Source organism: Carassius auratus, chromosome 49, assembly GCF_003368295.1.
Source record: "Carassius auratus strain Wakin chromosome 49, ASM336829v1, whole genome shotgun sequence".
NCBI classification, from domain to species: domain Eukaryota; kingdom Metazoa; phylum Chordata; class Actinopteri; order Cypriniformes; family Cyprinidae; genus Carassius; species Carassius auratus.
This window is the reverse complement of record NC_039291.1, coordinates 1,681,674-1,699,397: the sequence shown is the minus strand read 5'-3', so window position 1 is coordinate 1,699,397 and position 17,724 is coordinate 1,681,674. Positions and strand designations below refer to the sequence as shown.

Genomic DNA, 17,724 nt, shown 5'->3' with positions numbered 1-17,724 from the left:
TATAGGGAAATGCCCCTTTGTTTACACATGCTTTCTTGTAGTTGAGACAGAGGATGTGAAAATAGCCTATCTCAGGTGAATGCATGTGTAGAGCCTGCTGATCACTCTTTTTAGCTTCTAAGACTTTTCTGAGATGGACAATGTCAGTATTAAGTGAGACACAGACGTTTATAGGTGAGGTATGAACACATTGTTAGTGACCCACAACAGTGCTGACCAAGCCAATGGCTACATCCCCCTGAGAAAACAGGAGCTGCCACTTCAAACATCAGCTATGGGGGATTCGTATCCATGTTCCACAGTGATGAATGAGAGCTGAAGCGGGCCATTGACGGCTAGATTCATTGACGCCCAAGGGCTCAATGGATGACGGGGTTGAATAAAACCAGCTTTCTCTTGTGCTATAACACACTAAATAAGATGTGGTTTGGGGCTGTGTGGGGCCAACACGGGCAGTGTTTACATGGGGACATGGCAAATTATCAAATCGACAAAGATAAGCACATTTTTTATGAACTCATCTTTTGTTGTTCCAATTAATTTTACTATTTCCAATTAAACATATCTGCTTATTTTTTTGTGCAGCAAATCTATTCATCTTACAGAAGCCACTCACATATGTTAATAAGGCAAATTGATATTTTAAATGTATTTTGAATATTATAAGTTAATTTAAAAAGCTTAAAATCAAACAACACAAAAAATAAAAGATGTAACACATTATATATATATATATATATATATATATATATATATATATATATGTGTGTGTGTTAATAAAATTGTATAGTCTATTAGTTAAAAAATAAACAAATAAAAATGAAACAATTAAAAATAACCCAAATATAATATAAACTGAGAGCTGTCCTTTAAGTTTTATCTTCTGTTTACAAACTGAGAACTTCCTTTAGACTTTATAAAAATTAAATTTGCATAACTAAGCAGAGACGTAATGGAACAATATCTACCCTGATAGCACAATCTCGTAGACGTCTATTTGACATCTGCATTTACATCTGCAAGATGTATTTTTTAACCCGATCCCATCAACGTTTCTAGAGGCCCAATATGGCATACAGGACAAAAGCGCTGCTCATCTTTGAATGATTTTCTGTTAAATATGCCTACCTCTTAGACAAGAGAGTAAAAAATAATCAGAGGACATTCATATCACGGACAGACTGTCTTAAATTTACATTTATTCATTTAGCTGACACTTTTATCCAAAGCAACTTACAATTGCTATATATATGTCAGAGGTCGCATGCCTCTGGAGCAACTAGGCATTGTCTTGCTCAGGGACACATTGGTGTCTCACAATGAATTCGAACCCGGGTCTCTCACACCAAAGGCATGTGTCTCATCCACTGCGCCAACACCACCCCAGAAGAGGCAGATATAGAAGAGAAGAAGAGGCAGAAGGAAAACTTCTGTTGTCAGTTTCCACTGAATCTACATAGGCTATAGCAGCTTGCAATCTGGCGCACATGAAGGTTTGTGGGTACAGCCTTCTCATTTAAAGCCGCAAGCATATATTATTTCAAGGTTTCATCCTTTTGGCGGTGGCTGAAAGCGCGATGCAAAACTGATATTAGTTTGTTCTGATTTTGGGGTAAAAGAGGCAAGTCGTAGATGATAGCCTAGCCTATACTTAGTTTGAAGAAAATAACTATGACAAACCATTCCCTACATTAGAGAATATTAAAAATAATTAAATTATATTTAAGTTGAAAAATGAATGTCCTGCAAGCAGCTTCTGAATTAGTAGCCTACACATTCAAATAGGCCCGAAGTGATCTGGCATTCTGATTTAGTAATAGTGAATTGGACAAAGCTGTGGGATGGAGACCATGCATAACCAAACTGCCTCAATTGAAAGGTAATCTGACTGAAACCAGAACAAAGAATGAGCTGCCATATGTGTAACAGCTGTTCTTTAATGTGCACATTATATGCACAAATCAGACACCAGGGGCCGTTAATATGTGAATGTGTAATTACCGATGAAAATAAAATTTTCTAGTCCCAGTTTCTCAGTAACGACGATAAGTATTCCCTATACCAATCTTTTATTTTTGCATTTTCATGGGGTAAAATTCTACACAAGTGGAGACATAGACGTAGGCAGCGTTCACACCTAGTGAAGCTCTGTGCTGAATAATCCTGCCAATGAGAATGGTATTAAGTCCCTTGGCTTGAGTCGAGGTTCTTCATGTTGCCAGTGGCCTACAGCAGTTTGAAACTGAACGGTCTGCTTTTTAGCTCCATGAAGCGATAAAGATGACAGCAATATGCACGACCCTGTGAAGCGTTGTTGGGTATGAATAATTAGTTCCATAATAATAATTACTGTATTAAGCTGACGTGTAGTTTAGGTGCAGGTGAGTCTGTCTGCTAGCGATGCGTTTAGTACTACTAGATTACCTTAAAGCACTCGTAGATCCACAGTGATTATTGAGGTCTGCTGAAGTTAAGTTGGTTTTTGGAAAGAGCCCATAATTCTAATAGAAGACAGATCCTTCTCCATAGTTTTAGTAGCCTAGGAATTGTCTTGTTTGTTTCTGGGAAACTCGGCCTTGCGCTGTAAGAGATAGGCTCTTGGGTAGACCTTCGACCTTATTTAAAATGCCTGATAGTATGGTAATTCCTACACTCAACACCAGAACTGAGCAAGTGTCTGAGTAATCAGTCAGACTCAAATGGTTGTGTACAACTGACAAAAGTTTACATAGAAGTATACCTCAAGGAGGTAGCAGGTTCATAATCAATTAATATTATTTTTATTTTTGTTGTTGTTGTTGTTGTTAAACAACTACTACCAAATATACCAAGGATTTTATGCAACTAGACAGATGTTTAAAATATAAAGGTTTGGTTGTCAAAAACAGCAAAGCTCTGAATCCAGAATCCTGTACCACAAATAAATGTAACAAAATAAGATATTTCAGATGAGATTATTGGTATGGTAATTTTATTTTTCACAACTTTTTAAAAAGCATTCATAGTGTTTCAGTAAAGGAAATCACACTGGCTGATAGTTATCAATCCTTTCCAGCAAGATCTCAGAGTAACCAGGTGAATAATACCTGTGAAAGAAGGGCCGGTCAGTGGAACAACAAAAACCATACAGATAAAGTTCATAGCATTATGAATGCACTTTGGTTGGTACTGTTTATTATTCATATAAATGTGTATGAACCTGACAATCTCTTCGGGGTAGCAGCTGTTGATTGCATTGATATATTCCTGAATTGCAGAGCCAGGTTCTGCTTTGATCTCCTGTACTTTCTTCAGACCACCACTGGTGACAAACAATCGGCGTGCCTTACTGTCATGAGGAAGAACCTGTAAGATTGGTAGGAAATAGAAAAGTTTCCTGAATAGTTCTTATAATGATTAACAAATGCTGATCTCATAAAATGTGCTGATGAAAACAATAAGTTCCCGCTACCTTACTGAACTGGCAGATGACATGTTTAAGAACGTTGCTGGGAGCTTCATAGAGAAGAGGCTCCAGTGCTGGGAGATAAGTGCACTTCTGAAGGATGCTCTTCAATGCCTTCTTGGCCTTTTTGAGTACATTAAAACAAGTGAGAGAAAACTGTTACAGTAACTAAACATTTGACATTAGCAAAAATCATTTTCACCACAATGAGAAACAGTACCTGCTTCAGACATTTTACATATGGGCTGTTGCTTACCTTGACCTGCAGGTCTTCAGAACTTTCAGAGTCCAAATAGAGACTTAGGAGTTTAGGGAACACGTTGGCCACAGCTATAGCTTTTGCATGCTCAGGTGTGTGTCTGCCAATCTGGCCAAATGCCCAAGCTGTGGCTGCTTTGATGTGATCTTCTTGCTCTTCCTCCAGACAGATAGCCAACTGCGGAACTCCCTACAGGAGTGGAAACAAATATGGAATATGGTAATAAAATACAAGAATCAAATATGATTCAAATCAGTATTATGAGAGAAGTACACTACTGTTCAAAAGTCTGGGTTTGGTAAATATATTTATTATTTATTTTATTTTATTTTATTACGTTTCTTATGCTCGCCAAGGGTGCATATATTTGTAAACAGTGTTGGGTATAGTTACTTTGGAAAGTAGTTAGTTAAGTTACAACGTTACCATCAATTAAAAGTAATCAGTTATGATACAGCGTTACCTATTCATAAAAGTAACGCGTTAGAGTACTCATGCGTTACCAAAAATTAAAAGCAGTTTGCAGCGGCTCACACATGACAGACACAGCCCCCGGCCCCTTTAAATGCACCTAGAAGTCGTGACTCCCGACAATGAATAACGTCAGTCATCCGACTAAATTAACACTGCAGGATAACAATAACAGTAAAGACAGTCAGCAATCGGCTATTCCACATGGCGTTTTATTTATTTATTATCACAGAACATATTATTAATCAAAATTCGCACCTAACGTTACCCAGTCGGGTAGCCTAGGCTACTGTATATTATGAGCACCACAAGATAACTCCTGATTTTTCTTTAACTTTAAATAATGCAGTTATCAAAGTACAAGTATGCTTACTTGTAAACACAACCTTAAACAGGCTTGCAGATTTAAATCCATTTAGAAATGATGAACAACCAGCCAGCCAATGATCTAACAGAAATTAACAGCTGCCTGTCAAACAAAAATGATAACAAACCGACCGAATTAAATCCTTCACTGCCACACAGGCACATGACAAATCGCTTAATAGCCGAACTAATTATTATTAAAGTGTCACTCACAGTCACAAGCCTAAATTCGCTGTAACACAGTCCTCTTACATTTACTCTTCGAAGTAGTGATTAAAACGTAGCAGAAGCAGATTTTCGAAACGTTTGTCCGACAGTCGATTTCTTTTTCGTTGACAAATTGAAAATAATGTGCGTACTTGCATAAACCAAACGCTGTCCTCTCTGCTATCTTGCCGGGAGTTCGAAAAAAAACCCCACACACACACAGGGTCAGGCGCAGGGCACAGACGCATCACAGCCATTGACTTCACGATCACAGAGCTTCGGCTCCGCTGATACTGTACATCCGCAGGTGGCACAGTAGACCTAGGACTACTGTCTGACAAAAAGCAGGCTGCAGTCGGGATTTTCCTTTCCTTAAAATAACGGACTACTTTTTTTAAAAAAATAACGAAGTTACTGATTACTTACGCACGAAACTAACGCGTTAAGTTACACATTTCAGGAAAAAAGTAATTAGAGTACTCTAACGCGTTACTTTGTAACGCGTTACCCACAACACTGTTTGTAAATAATAAAAAATGGTCTTTTTTTATATTTACAAAAATGAAATGTATTCCTGTGATGCCAAAGTAACATTTTCAGCATCATTACTCCAGTCTTCAGTGTCACATGATTAGAAATCATTCTATGCTGATGTGAGGCTCAAGAAACATTTCTTCAATTATTATTACAGCTAAAATGATTGTGCTGCTTAATATTTATATGAAAACCATGACACTTTTTCAGGATTATTTGATGATTAGAAAACAGAATTTATTTGAAAAATATATTTTTAACATCATTACTGTCACTTTGAATCAACTGAATGTATCAGATGAATGTAAAGGTATACATTTCTGCTTAAAAAATCATCCTGACCCCAAACCTTTAAATGGTACTGTACATATGTAGTCAAAATCTACATGAAGTCAAGGTTTAAGAAAAGATGCTATAACAGACTTTAGATACGATCACAGCCATGGCTAGGTTCTCGGAGTGTGTAGCCACATAGCCCAGCATCATGATCCCCGGCAGGCGTACATTCCCTCTGGAGTCCCCGAGGTAGTCAATCACAGCTGCTATGCCCCCCACATTCACTATCATCTGGGACAGCTGAGTAGGAAACACACAATGCGCACAAGCAAATACACGAGCCAGTGTGACATTATGATAAACAATAAGTGATGCAGACCAGAAAAGCAAAACAGTTTTGGGCAGGTGAAAAAAATGGGTGATGTATTGTCATTTCCAATTGTCTGTTTCCTGTGTTGCACTGGTGATAAATAACAGACCCACATTCTCCATGTTTTACAGACTAGCTGCCTCACACCATGTTATTTAAACAGGGGGTGTCAAAGAGCTGACAAAGTGGAGATTCCAGACTTACCCAAGCATCTTGAAATCATTTAGTGGCTATGTTATGTATGTGGTAGGTACCTCGGGGGTGTGTTTTGTGATTTCCCGAATAAGAGTGGCGACATTCTTCCGAACATATTCATCCGGGTCCTTCAGGCAAACCAGTGCGGCAGGGAATATTTCAGCCTCCACCACCATCTCAGCTACGTCTACGGAGTGCTTGGCGATTTGGCTTAGAGCTGAAAAAACCTGCCTCTGTAAAGAGGAGAATCAGATTAAGTCTGCATGTCATTGATTACAATATCTGTAGGCTGCGTCACCTTCAATTTGGCATCTGGGTTAAGTATCATCTGTGCTAGGTGGGCGATCGCCCCTGTGTCCACCACGGTTTGAGCCAGCTCTGGGGAGTGTTTGGCTATGTCGCTTAGAGCGGAAGCAGCAACCCTCTTCAGGGCAATTTCAGGCTCCTGCATGCATAACACGAGCAGAGGCACAACTCCAGCATCAACCACTGCCTGAGACAGCTCTGCACAGCAGGAGAGGAAATGAACGAAAGGAACATTAACGAATTTAGAGAAAGCATTATAAAATGACAGATTTATGCAAACTTACGTGCATTATGTCTGGCAATGTAGCATATTGCCCATGCAGCAGCCTCTTTGACCCCAGGATCAAACTCCTCCAGGGAGATGACGAGAGCGTCCAGTGCTCCACAGTCCACCACGGCCTGGGCCAGTTCAGGGGAGTGCTTAGCAACAGCCCGAAGCACGAATGCGGCAGCTTTCTTATAGAAACGCTGTGTCTTTCATATCCCAGCAATCCAGAGGGAAAAGGACAAAGCAATTGACCAATAAATACACTTGAATGTTCATGAATCACCAGCAAATCTGCCTTTAATAAACAATTATTAATATATCACATTCTATATCCTTCAATTACATCAAAGGACCTTCTATGGAAAGTGTTTTATACATATGATGAGGCTTCTCTGACAGTGAATAGCATTCTAACAATGAGTTTTAGGACAGAGGAGAACTGGACCCTGAAGGAGCCTGGTTTTTCCAAAGTTTTTTTTTTTTTTTTTTTTTTTTAATTCTTTCCATTTCTGCCACCTGATGGAGTTAGTGTTTTGTCTTGCCACTGTTGCCTTTGGCTTGATTATCTGGGGTCTAAAAGACATCCGTTTGACAGCACTGACACTGTCCTATAAGCACAAAAATAACTTGAACTGAACTTTGTTGAATAATGACACTATCAAAGTGTTCATAATTCATGAATTATTCTGTTATTGAACTGAAATGAAACTGAATAACCACATTATTGTCTTCTTATCGCTGAATTGTACTTGTTTCATAACGAATGAACTTATTCCAGTTAACTAAACACGGAACCAACACTTTTGTCTTGCTACAACTGCTTTATAGCAGAACTTAGATTTGCCTTATTTGCATCCATTCTGTTATTTTCCTGTTTAATACTGTGAAGCGACCTTGAAACAATCTCTTTTGTATTAAAGTGCTATAAAAATAAATTGATGGCAAAAGAAAGATGTGGTCTGATATCTGGACAAGTTGTACTACCATGAACGTAAAACCTTCCTGATGACACAAAATGTAAATTTTCAGTACCTGTTAATAGTAATAAGTACAGTTCCTGTTTAAAGTCATAGAATTAAAACCAAAAAAACAACAACAGTTTTTTCTTATTCTTTAAATGTTTTGTGAGAAGTATAATGACAAACAGCTCAAAAATATGGAAATTATATAAGCACGGATTGCTTGGCTGACAGTGTCAGTAGTCAGTAGTAGGAATATTTGTATTGTGAAAAAGCTCATTTAAGCATGAAGGTTCGACACCTTAACACAAACCTATTCATTCAAATTATAGAGGCTCAGCTAAAGAAACTCACGTTTTGCTCAGCCAGGGAGAACACAAGCTGAGGAAGAATGTCTCCCTTTACTACAGCCTCAGCCAGGTCATCGTTGTAGTTGGCAAGCCTTCCGAGAGCCAGAGCTGCTGTCTGCTGAATAGTTGGGACTGCATCCAAAAGGAGAGGCCTCAAAAGGGACATTACACCTAAGCCAAAGAGAGTGAGCACATTTGTGCCGGGAAGAAAACAGGAGTGGAAAGACACTTGAGAGCAGATGAGGGGAGGATATACTTTCAAAGGTTCAAATCATATAATAAGATATATCTCAATAAAATGTTCTTTTAATCTCCAAAAGAGATCAGGTTAAGCATGAGCATGTGTAGGCTATTCCTGATTTATGAATACTAATTACAAATGTTAACTTGTTAACTTATTTTGAAAGAAATGTTGTCTGGGAACATTCATTGTACTGTGTTCGGGAGAAAATGAAAGATTTTGATTGATGATCCTTGCACAAAGAATAATTTGCTATGACTTCTTTTCCCCACATTGGTCCTGAGTTTTCAAAGGGTTTAAATAAATATGCTTCTACTCTACATAGGGGGCAAGGATAAAGCAATCAATCAATCCATTTTGAATTTAGATTAATTTTGTTAAGATTGGAGTTGTAAATAATGAAAAATTATACATTTAAATGATTAAATTCGAAATAGTATAAGTATATAGATACAAGCAAATGCCATAACAAACATGCAGAAACCTCCATTAATCAAATTTTATAAACTCACCAGCATTTTGAAGTGTTTCAGTATTTTGTGGTCTTGCTGCAAGATCTGCTACAGTTTGCACAAACTGTGTTCTTGCCTTCTGGTATTGCTCAAACACTGCATAATAATAATAATAATAATAATAATAATAATAATAATAATAATAATTGTAACGTTATTAGTAATAGAAATAAATTCAATTTAAATCAATTATGTCAAAAAACTGCAAAAGTAAGAAAAGTAAGTCACCACAAGCAGTTTTAATTCGTTTTTAATTTTTAACGTAACAGGCTACCTTAACGGATCTTACTTTCTCACCTTGCAAAATCTGTCGTTGACTCATAGTAATAGGAGTAACCCAAATTGGAGCAAAAACGACAAAAGCAGCGTGAATGCGGCAAAAAAAAAAGTACGTTTAAGCTTCCATTAAGAAACAGCGTTTGTTGTGACTTTGAGTTTAGAGGAGGCGTGCAACTGTTGTCTTGGCAACAAACCGGAAGTGATAGGCACTGCGTTCGGTCGGTGCGTTTGTTGTCAATGCTTATCTAATGTTTCGTGCTGAAACACATATATGTTCAAATCAGGACCAGTATCGCATGCAGTTTATGCCCAGATGTAATAGCGGGGATTGGATTATTAAACAAGATTCAAAAACGGTCGATGAATGTGGGATACTGGGACAGAGAAGCTGCGAGGGCGAACAGCTGCCCTCGCATTAGTTCTTACCGCAGAGACAACTGCAGACACAGATATTAACTAATTACTAGTCTTTTTCTTTCGGAAATCTTTTTTAAATAAGTTTCATAACAGCAGAGAAACTAGCTTGTATCATATAGGTAAAAATTAGTTTTTCGTTGAACAGAATACAAACTTTCCGTTGCGTGATTTACCATTTGAAAGTTGTCGCTCTAGTTTATTATTGTTTAATCCCCATTTTTGCTTGGTGCCAAATAGTTATAAATTCATAGTTTTCTGACGGTAAACTGACATATCAAACAAACCGGTTTTTCATTAACTTTAATGCCACGTCTGCCAAAGACATAATGAGCAAGTCTTTTCAACTAATTAGTGTTTGAACACTGTTGAATTTAAATTAAGAACCTGTGGGGCTACAAAGTTTCATCATGACATCACCAGGACAGGGTGACGTGAGGTGAGATTATTACACATTTTGAAAAAGAAACATTCCCAGTTTCCACCTCTAAATTCAATCCTAAATTCAGTCAACATCACTGTTATGGATTTTCTTGATTTATGTTTATTCTAGAATAATTTATGGAATTTATAATATTATTAAAGGTCCAACATATTTTTAGCTATTAGCTATTATTTTTATTATTATTATTATCTGTAACTCTGAGTGGGCAAAAAAAAAAAAACCTTGCTAAAAATTCATTCGGACTATACTCATGGAAGTCCCGACACCGGCTAAATGTGCCCACTGAGATATTGCCTATGCCTTTTTCTACAACATTTCTAATGTCTTCTAAAGACCATCTCGTCGTAACAGTTTAATGCTGAAACTGTCTACTAACCTATAGTAAATCTGTAACAGATAAACTACATACCCCGTAAAAATAAAGTTGTCATTGCATCAGTGTGGCTACATATTAAGTCAAACTTTCCTCGCCTCAATGAGAAAATCACCGGCAAATTCTCCGTTTCTAACGACTGACTGGGTACTTTGCACAAAAAAAGGTCTGACTGGGTACTTTGCACAGGCTATAGGTTATAAACTTGTCATCTGTTTGAGATACAATTCGTCAAGTCTGTAGCACCTGCCTCACAATACCTTCTTCACAACAAATGACAACAGGTTAAATGTATTAGACCGTGAACAAACCAGATCAACTAGGCGACTTATCAGTTTATCGCGCAAGCATTTAATACACTGCCATCCGCGATAACGTATGTAGGCTGTCTTTATTTGTCAATATAAAAAAAACTGCTATTCTGTAATGCACCACACTTTCATGATTATTTCTTTAGGTTTATTCTGCTGAGAGATGAGCAAATACTGGAAAGGAAAAAGGTACCATTGAATACTAAAACGTCAACCTTTTGCACCATAATAGCCATTGTAGCTATAAAATAAATATATTCGGATATTGTGCAAATCCATGAAGATTTTTTGGTTTATATAGATTTCTCTCTCTTTGTAGGCTATGATTCGAAGCAGCATTGAAACGCAAGAAGGCGATTTGAAAGTGTAAAATGTTTTATTTAGATGTTTTACTGTGCAACAGTCACAATACAATAGATGTCAATAGTCTACAATCGACCAATAAGACAATGAACACTGAAGACATCAAAATATTGTCCAGAATGAGAGGTTGGGGGTATAACAGTGCTGTTTGTCTTCTGACAAATTCGTTTATGTAGCTTGCAAGCAGTCTGAGAAATATAGGCTATGTGCATGCTATACAGGACTGGAGCATGACCTCGAGACCAAACTGAGGAACCTGAACCGGCAAAGAGGAGCAAATCACTTGAATTTCCAAGAACTTTGAGTAATAAAAATTAATACGCAGACTACAACTTAGCGTTGCATCTCTTCATCCCTTTTAACACACTGTCCTAATATAGTATTTTGTCCTTTAATTTTGAACTATTATATATATGCATTTTTTGATACATTATCAAAGGCCAGAATATACCAGGAACGTTTACTACCCCAGAAAAGTAAATGCTTTTTTTAATCATGATTTTTAGAAAATTATAATACACATGTAAAATACAAGCAACAGATAACGTAACTCGTTTAGGAAAACTGTAGAGCGAAAGTAAAAACATATAAAAAGGTAGGTATAATTCAGTAATTTCTGCATTCTTAACATGCCTCAACCGTCGCTCTGCGCTCCACTTTGCAATCAAATGGGCCTCTAACGTTCTCAGGCAAACCGATATTCCAGCAATGTGTTGAATGAAGCGCGGCATTTTCACTACGTTAAAGTTACATGTAGAATATAACGATAATAATGCGGAAAGAAATGGAACTACATGACACTACGTTGGCATGGAATTAGCTGGATTATATCTGGCGTTGGCTTCATCGTGTAGTCCCTCATCATCCTGACGATGTGGAAGATCCGTTGAGCGCTGTCTTTCGCACTTTGTTACCAAAGCTGAACTGACGATTTGGGCTCGTCATCGTCGTGCCGTTAATAGGATTGGAGATATGGGTGAAATGAGGTTGTGAAGGCTGAACCAGTGTGCTTGGACTCGGTAGTGGTGAGGAGGTGGATGGAACTCCAGCGGGACTGCTAGCTTTCTCGCTGGCTGAGTCGCTTTCAGAGCGGTTTGTATTGTTCACGCCATCTTGTGGATGGGAAATCTTCATTTTTTTACAGCTGGGCCGCACGCGGTACTTCAGAGGCAGCGGTCCATTCTATGTAATGTGCGAAAATAACAGAAGGCACCTTGTTATTGAACGGTGGATGCTGAGCAACGAAAATCCTCATTCCACAAATGAACCAAAAAAAAAAAAAAGAGATAAATAAATTACCTGCTTGAATAAAACACTTACCTTGAGATTTAAGACCAAGTGTGTAAAGTAAAGATTCAGCAGTCAGATTTGAGAGTCAGAAAAACATTTGAGAACTTACTCTTCTCCAAGTGTAGATGTAGGCAATGTCCATTAATGTGTAGTAATCCTTCAAAGGCTCATCCTCATACATAACTTCAATCTATTAGTGCAAAGAACAATAACATAAATAATAAAACCAAGCACCAATCAATCAATATCACACCATAATGGATTATGCGGATCAGCAAATAAATAACAGCACCCTCCTCCTATAAAAGTATTATTTGATGAAACACTGAACATACTAAACTTCGACTGAAACAAAGGGATTTAAAAAAGGCCAGAAATGGAAACTAAATCTACAATAGATCAAATTACCTGAAAAGTAGGAGGTATATCCATTTTGCTTCTCAGAAATTTCCTCAAATGCATCACAGTCATGGCAGCAGGGCACTGTAAGTATCTTTTATTATGAACCTATGTGGTTAATAATAAAATAAATTATACACAAATACATTTTGCCGATAAGCTTTACTATTGGTATAATTTGTATCACCATCATAACAAGAGGAAAAAAAGGCTTTCAGCAACAGCAAGCACTACTTAATTACCTCTTCTTTTTGCTTATCATCTGCACTGCCTTGCTGTTGGGCCCTGAACAATAAATAGTATAATTGATGTAATTGAAACACTAAATGATAACTTTTCAGGATTCAAATAAAAATGCCTTAACATTAAGATTACACTAAAGAATGGCCACTTCAAATGTATGTAGTGTATTTATTTACACATTTTTAAAACTCTTGTAGCAGCCCAGACAGATAAACTGGCAGAAAAAAATAATAATCACTTGTACAAACATAGGCAATCACGTACCTTTGAACAAAAAACTCAATTGACAGACTGATAATTTCATCATCTGTGATGATTCGCTTGTCTTCATCAGCAACTTCTCCTCGATCCTCATTTGATCCATTTGCAACTTTGAAAAAAAAAAAAAATCAAATGATGAAATCACAGCTTAAAATTAGAATAAAACGGTTACATAAGAGCCTGTTCAAACAGTTAGCCTAACTTATTTACTTGAGTGCATTCATTTACTTACCATCAACAGACGGGTGTTCAGCATAAAAATCTCTCCTACGTTTCATTTCATCTGCAAAGAAAAATACATTTCCAGTTCAAAGCATGTGTAATTAATTACAAATAATAAATCCAATCTTTTACAGTGACTGACTTACTTTTGAAAAGACCAGGAACTAACTTGTATACAATGTCCTGTAGAGTTTTGTCAGACCTGTGGGGGGAGGGGGGGGGGTCAAACCTTTTTTTTAATCTAATCATTTCAAACAATGCTGCTGCAACCCACTCAAATTCATGTTATTTCCTAATTCTTATATTAAAGGGCACTAACAGAAAACACAATATACAGAATTTGAGATAGGAACAAACAAGATGTCTTGATTTTTAGATGATCGCTACTATAAATAACTCTTTGGAAAGATGGAACAGACAGTGATTTTAAAAGGTTACCGAATATTGAGAAGTGGCTTTGTCTTGTGGACCTGCACATCACATATTGGACAGTATTTACTGGTTTCCAGGTACCGGACAATGCACATTTTACAAACTGAAGATCAGAGAAATGTGGATCAGACAAATTGTCAGGATGTGTTGCACATATTCAAATAAACCTACAGAAAATAGAGCAGCACATCTCATATACTCACATGAGTGCAAGCATTCTATGATTGTTGTTGCATCTATGAAATATCCACCACACAAGACACACATCAAATGGGGATTGAGCTCCGTGATCTTGATCCTTGTTGTACGATGCATCGTCATGGGATGGAAACGACCCTGCAGGTGCATCGAAATATGATGACAATTTATCAAAATACGTTTTGCAACTACAAACAACGGCCATAGTGAAAATAATAATTAAGACTTAAGTTAGTATTTATGGGCTGTTGCGTGAACTGGCGCAATTTTTAAGTCATCTCTTACACACGGGGCTTCTGTGCTGTGAAACGATCTTCATATCGCAGCAAAGCCAGTTAACAGACACAACACGACAAAACAGACGTAACACTGCACAACGTATCGGTCCTGAGGACAGTCTACGTACATGAACTATGTGACGAACACTTCTGACGGTTTCTATAGCAACTAAAGCAGCGTAACATGGCAACGTACCAAGCAGCTGTAATTGAACGTTCCACGTAGAATAGCGTGAACGCGCAAATTTCTAGTTAAGACAAAAATCTCGCCCATTCTATGTTAAAGCGTTCTTTTAAAATTACAGAGGATCTTAAAACCTCGCATAAAGATCTGAAATAAAAGACAATGTTATTGATGATGCTGATCTCCGCTTTTCTTTGGCAGTCTCTCCCTCCTGGATCACTAATGTTGTCGCAGTCGTTCATTGCCCATGAATGCACCTTGCATTAAACTGATAGGCTACCCATTTGACATCATGACTATCGTCATACGTTGCTATGTATGAGGTTAATTTCCGTTTGTCACAAATCCTGTTTTTGAAGCACCTTATTACGTCGGGGCATTCGCTGAGAGCCGAAGACAAGTGTTATGAAGCACTGAAGGAGCTCACTACAATGTGAAAACGATTAGCCTAAGCTAACTTTCAAGGAGGCTAGCGACTACGTGTAGACTTCTGAAACTGGATGAAGCATACCAACAGATGGTTATCGCATTTTATGCGTTTTGATGATTATTGTTGTGAGATAATCATGTATTAAATGGTGATGTCATCTAGGTATGGCAATTGGAAATAAAGCCATACACAAAACGATTTTAAGAACACACCAGAAAACCGACACTAATTCTGATTTCTTCACGTGAGTGGAAAACAAACATGATGAATATAAAGCCTTCAAGACAACTTTCTAACCACCATACAGATGAAAAATAGGCTAGGCTAAGTCAGCCTGGGCCATTGCTTATTAAATAAGACGTTCATGATTTAACATTTATTAAGTAAAACATCCACCAGCCAAATAGAACTGACAGTGCTGTTTGTTCTCACCACTGCCAAAAGCCTTTCGGTTGGTTATGAAAACAAAACCACAAACTTTTTGAACTAGACAAGCATTCTGGTGATTGTGGTGCTGTAGGCTATAGGTTATAATAAATAACAGTTAAAAGGAGGAAATTGCCCTTATATATGAATTGTGCCACGTGAGAAAGGGCGAGTTTACAAAGCACCGTCTGGCCTATTTCGATTAATACAGGTTACGTTACCACAACGAAAAATCCACCTGATTAAGCAGATGACAGAAGACTCGAAATGTTGACAGACCGTGCTAAAGCCATCAGTATTAGAAATAACACGTCACTTTGTATTTAGCTGTGACATTACAACCACAGGGAGTCAGAGACATTCTATTTTAAACAAAATTATTCACCCAAGTCTCAGGTAGGCTATACACATTGCGGTTTCTAAATTAAGACACATATGCGCAAATAAAAAACCTTGTTATTCTTAAAAATAGTCTTATAAAGGATTCTAAAACAAGACGCCGACCAAGTTTAATACTAATTTTTATTTTCTTCTTGACATGACAAACCACAGGAAGGCTTAGCTTACCTTACATTACATTAGATAAATAGCTAAATACGCGATTAGCCTTATTTTTTGAGATTATTATTTTTATCTGAATGGTAAAGTACAGTACTTCGACAAATGTGTTTGTCGAAGTCTAAAGAACTGATAGCCTATAAGAACCATTCAAAGCTCGTGTGAGCCACTGTCTAGAGAAGCATTCTTCAGGTCAGTCGGACAAATGAAAGAAGCTACTAAAAACCATATTCAATACGTTAAATAAGTACCTGAGATCATAAATACGTGTTGTTTTGTCAACCACACATCATCGGTGTCGTGAATGTTTGCAGTCAACAGCTGAAACCTTTGTCCTGTCCGACAACAGGACACGTTTAGGTTACAGTGTAAATTTAAGTTAAGAAAACGCACAAATAGGTACAATTCAACAAAACAATGAGTTTACCCGGTCGTAAACATCATACACATTCCATATCTATAAAATCGGATAACTGCTCAGTGGGACAATAAACAAAAAATCCTTTAGAAACCCGCCTTACATGAACAGTCGACCCGTTTCTACCCGTTTTCGCGTGAACATCAGGATTCATTACAAACTAAACCGTTTCATACAGCCAGAAACCCCAAGTAAACATAATGATGCCAATAACTGAATATCATACAACAAACCAGGAATCATTCTCACAGACAGGATACGATATTACTATATAAAATAACTCAAATCTAAAAGCACGCGGAGAGACGGAGCCAGTGCTGTGTCCGCGAGCCTGTCAGTTCCCGCATCCACTTTAACACACGTCTCCATTTTACTCTCACAAAAACACAGATTCATGTAGAGCACAGGGTGTGAAATTAGACATTTGTAAGGGAAGATATCGAACGACACATACCTTACTGAGCTGGACCGAAGAGTCGAGCCTGGAGGTGGTTAGACAATGAAAGTTAGGAGTCGATCAGTAGAAAATGAATACGAGCCAAGCGGCCATCTTGAAAAGTGCTGCAGACGCTGTCAATTGCAATAAGAGAACAGCGGAGCAGGGCGCATTTCAGTAATACAAAAAAATCGAAATGGTCCGCTTGTCGATGTGTGTGCTGTGCTCAGTTGCAGATTTGTAAGCGCTCTTGAATGTAGACCTCCCGCCAATAAAACGGCCAGGCTGATGTGCGTTTTCTCTAGGCTAGCGCCTTCAGTCTTCTCTTCGAAAAACGCTGCGCTGATGGTTCAGTGGAAACTGACACCGTCCCCAAAATGGCTTGTAGTTCGACCGCCCAGTGCGTCACGTGATCTCATTCCTTAAGGGTGGCCTGGGAATATGTGTCGGTGTATTCAGCGCTGATCGCGTTCAGCAAATAACAAAGAAATGTGTGTCAAAGTCTTTTTGACCGCAGCCCAGCTTGTAAGGGTTACACAACTGGACAGGTTCTTATAGGTCAGTTTTGAACCGTTTGCAACGTTTCTCTGCAAAAATATCCCTCAATAGCTTTGAAGAATGTAACTCATAACTGAGACATTATCAACTTACCATAATACCCGAGTCACATCTATTCAGACAATAGGTTAAACTAAATAGCGCGAATGCGTTGAGTAAGCAGTTCGTAGATTAGCCAATCACATGTTCAGACATAGTAGGCTAAGCTATTTACTACCATATAGTCTGCTCTAAATTGATTCATGGTGGTGAATGTAACGCACAGGGCAGTACAATAAGAAGTCTGCGCACGTTCCACTTATGGCCGGGAGTTCCCTAAAGAAAATAAGTGCTATTTTGCTTCTACAAATATGACTCAATAGTTTCGCAGGGGAACATAACGCAGAACCTGATTTTACCAAGTGAGACATGTTTTGATTAACCAATCAGATTTGAAGAACCAATTTA

At 37.9% G+C, this 17,724-nt stretch overlaps 2 protein-coding genes across 3 annotated transcripts; both read right to left on the bottom strand.

Moving 5' to 3' along the window:
• Nucleotides 1-2,959: 2,959 nt before the first annotated feature.
• On the bottom strand, nucleotides 2,960-9,510 carry LOC113066018 (sperm-associated antigen 6). 2 transcript variants are annotated; one of them, XM_026237579.1, is made up of 11 exons: nucleotides 9,057-9,510; nucleotides 8,760-8,855; nucleotides 8,011-8,177; nucleotides 6,714-6,903; nucleotides 6,422-6,627; nucleotides 6,183-6,356; nucleotides 5,706-5,858; nucleotides 3,702-3,893; nucleotides 3,452-3,568; nucleotides 3,200-3,345; nucleotides 2,960-3,086 (listed from the first exon to the last, which is right to left on the bottom strand). In XM_026237579.1, exons 1-11 carry the CDS (start codon nucleotides 9,079-9,081, stop codon nucleotides 3,023-3,025), a joined length of 1,530 nt encoding a protein of 509 aa, XP_026093364.1. In that variant the 5' UTR covers nucleotides 9,082-9,510; the 3' UTR covers nucleotides 2,960-3,022. The 2 variants fall into 2 exon arrangements, with proteins under 2 accessions (XP_026093364.1, XP_026093365.1); XM_026237580.1 differs by having other exon boundaries at nucleotides 6,714-6,897; nucleotides 9,057-9,504.
• A 1,428-nt stretch (nucleotides 9,511-10,938) lies between these two features.
• Nucleotides 10,939-17,137, bottom strand: LOC113066019 (polycomb complex protein BMI-1-A-like). Its single transcript, XM_026237582.1, has 10 exons — nucleotides 16,738-17,137; nucleotides 13,995-14,127; nucleotides 13,798-13,894; nucleotides 13,506-13,561; nucleotides 13,370-13,420; nucleotides 13,141-13,246; nucleotides 12,876-12,918; nucleotides 12,643-12,741; nucleotides 12,344-12,424; nucleotides 10,939-12,126 (listed from the first exon to the last, which is right to left on the bottom strand). Exons 2-10 carry the CDS (start codon nucleotides 14,110-14,112, stop codon nucleotides 11,806-11,808), a joined length of 972 nt encoding a protein of 323 aa, XP_026093367.1. The 5' UTR covers nucleotides 14,113-14,127; nucleotides 16,738-17,137; the 3' UTR covers nucleotides 10,939-11,805.
• Between the last annotated feature and the right edge of the window lie 587 nt (nucleotides 17,138-17,724).

What these genes read in the sequence shown, in the direction of transcription:
- LOC113066018 (XM_026237579.1), bottom strand. Translation starts at nt 9,081, where the DNA reads ATGAGTCAACGACAGATTTTGCAAG. An exon ending in TCACAAAACACACCCCCGAG is followed by an intron (nt 5,859 to 6,182) that starts GTACCTACCACA and finishes TTTCCTACTCAG; the next exon opens with CTGTCCCAGATGATAGTGAA. An exon ending in TACCCCGAAGAGATTGTCAG is followed by an intron (nt 3,087 to 3,199) that starts GTTCATACACAT and finishes CTTCTTTCACAG; the next exon opens with GTATTATTCACCTGGTTACT.
- LOC113066019 (XM_026237582.1), bottom strand. Translation starts at nt 14,112, where the DNA reads ATGACGATGCATCGTACAACAAGGATCAAGATCACGGAGCTCAATCCC. An exon ending in CATAGAATGCTTGCACTCAT is followed by an intron (nt 13,895 to 13,994) that starts GTGAGTATATGA and finishes TCTGATCTTCAG; the next exon opens with TTTGTAAAATGTGCATTGTC. An exon ending in TGAACACCCGTCTGTTGATG is followed by an intron (nt 13,247 to 13,369) that starts GTAAGTAAATGA and finishes TTTTTTTCAAAG; the next exon opens with TTGCAAATGGATCAAATGAG.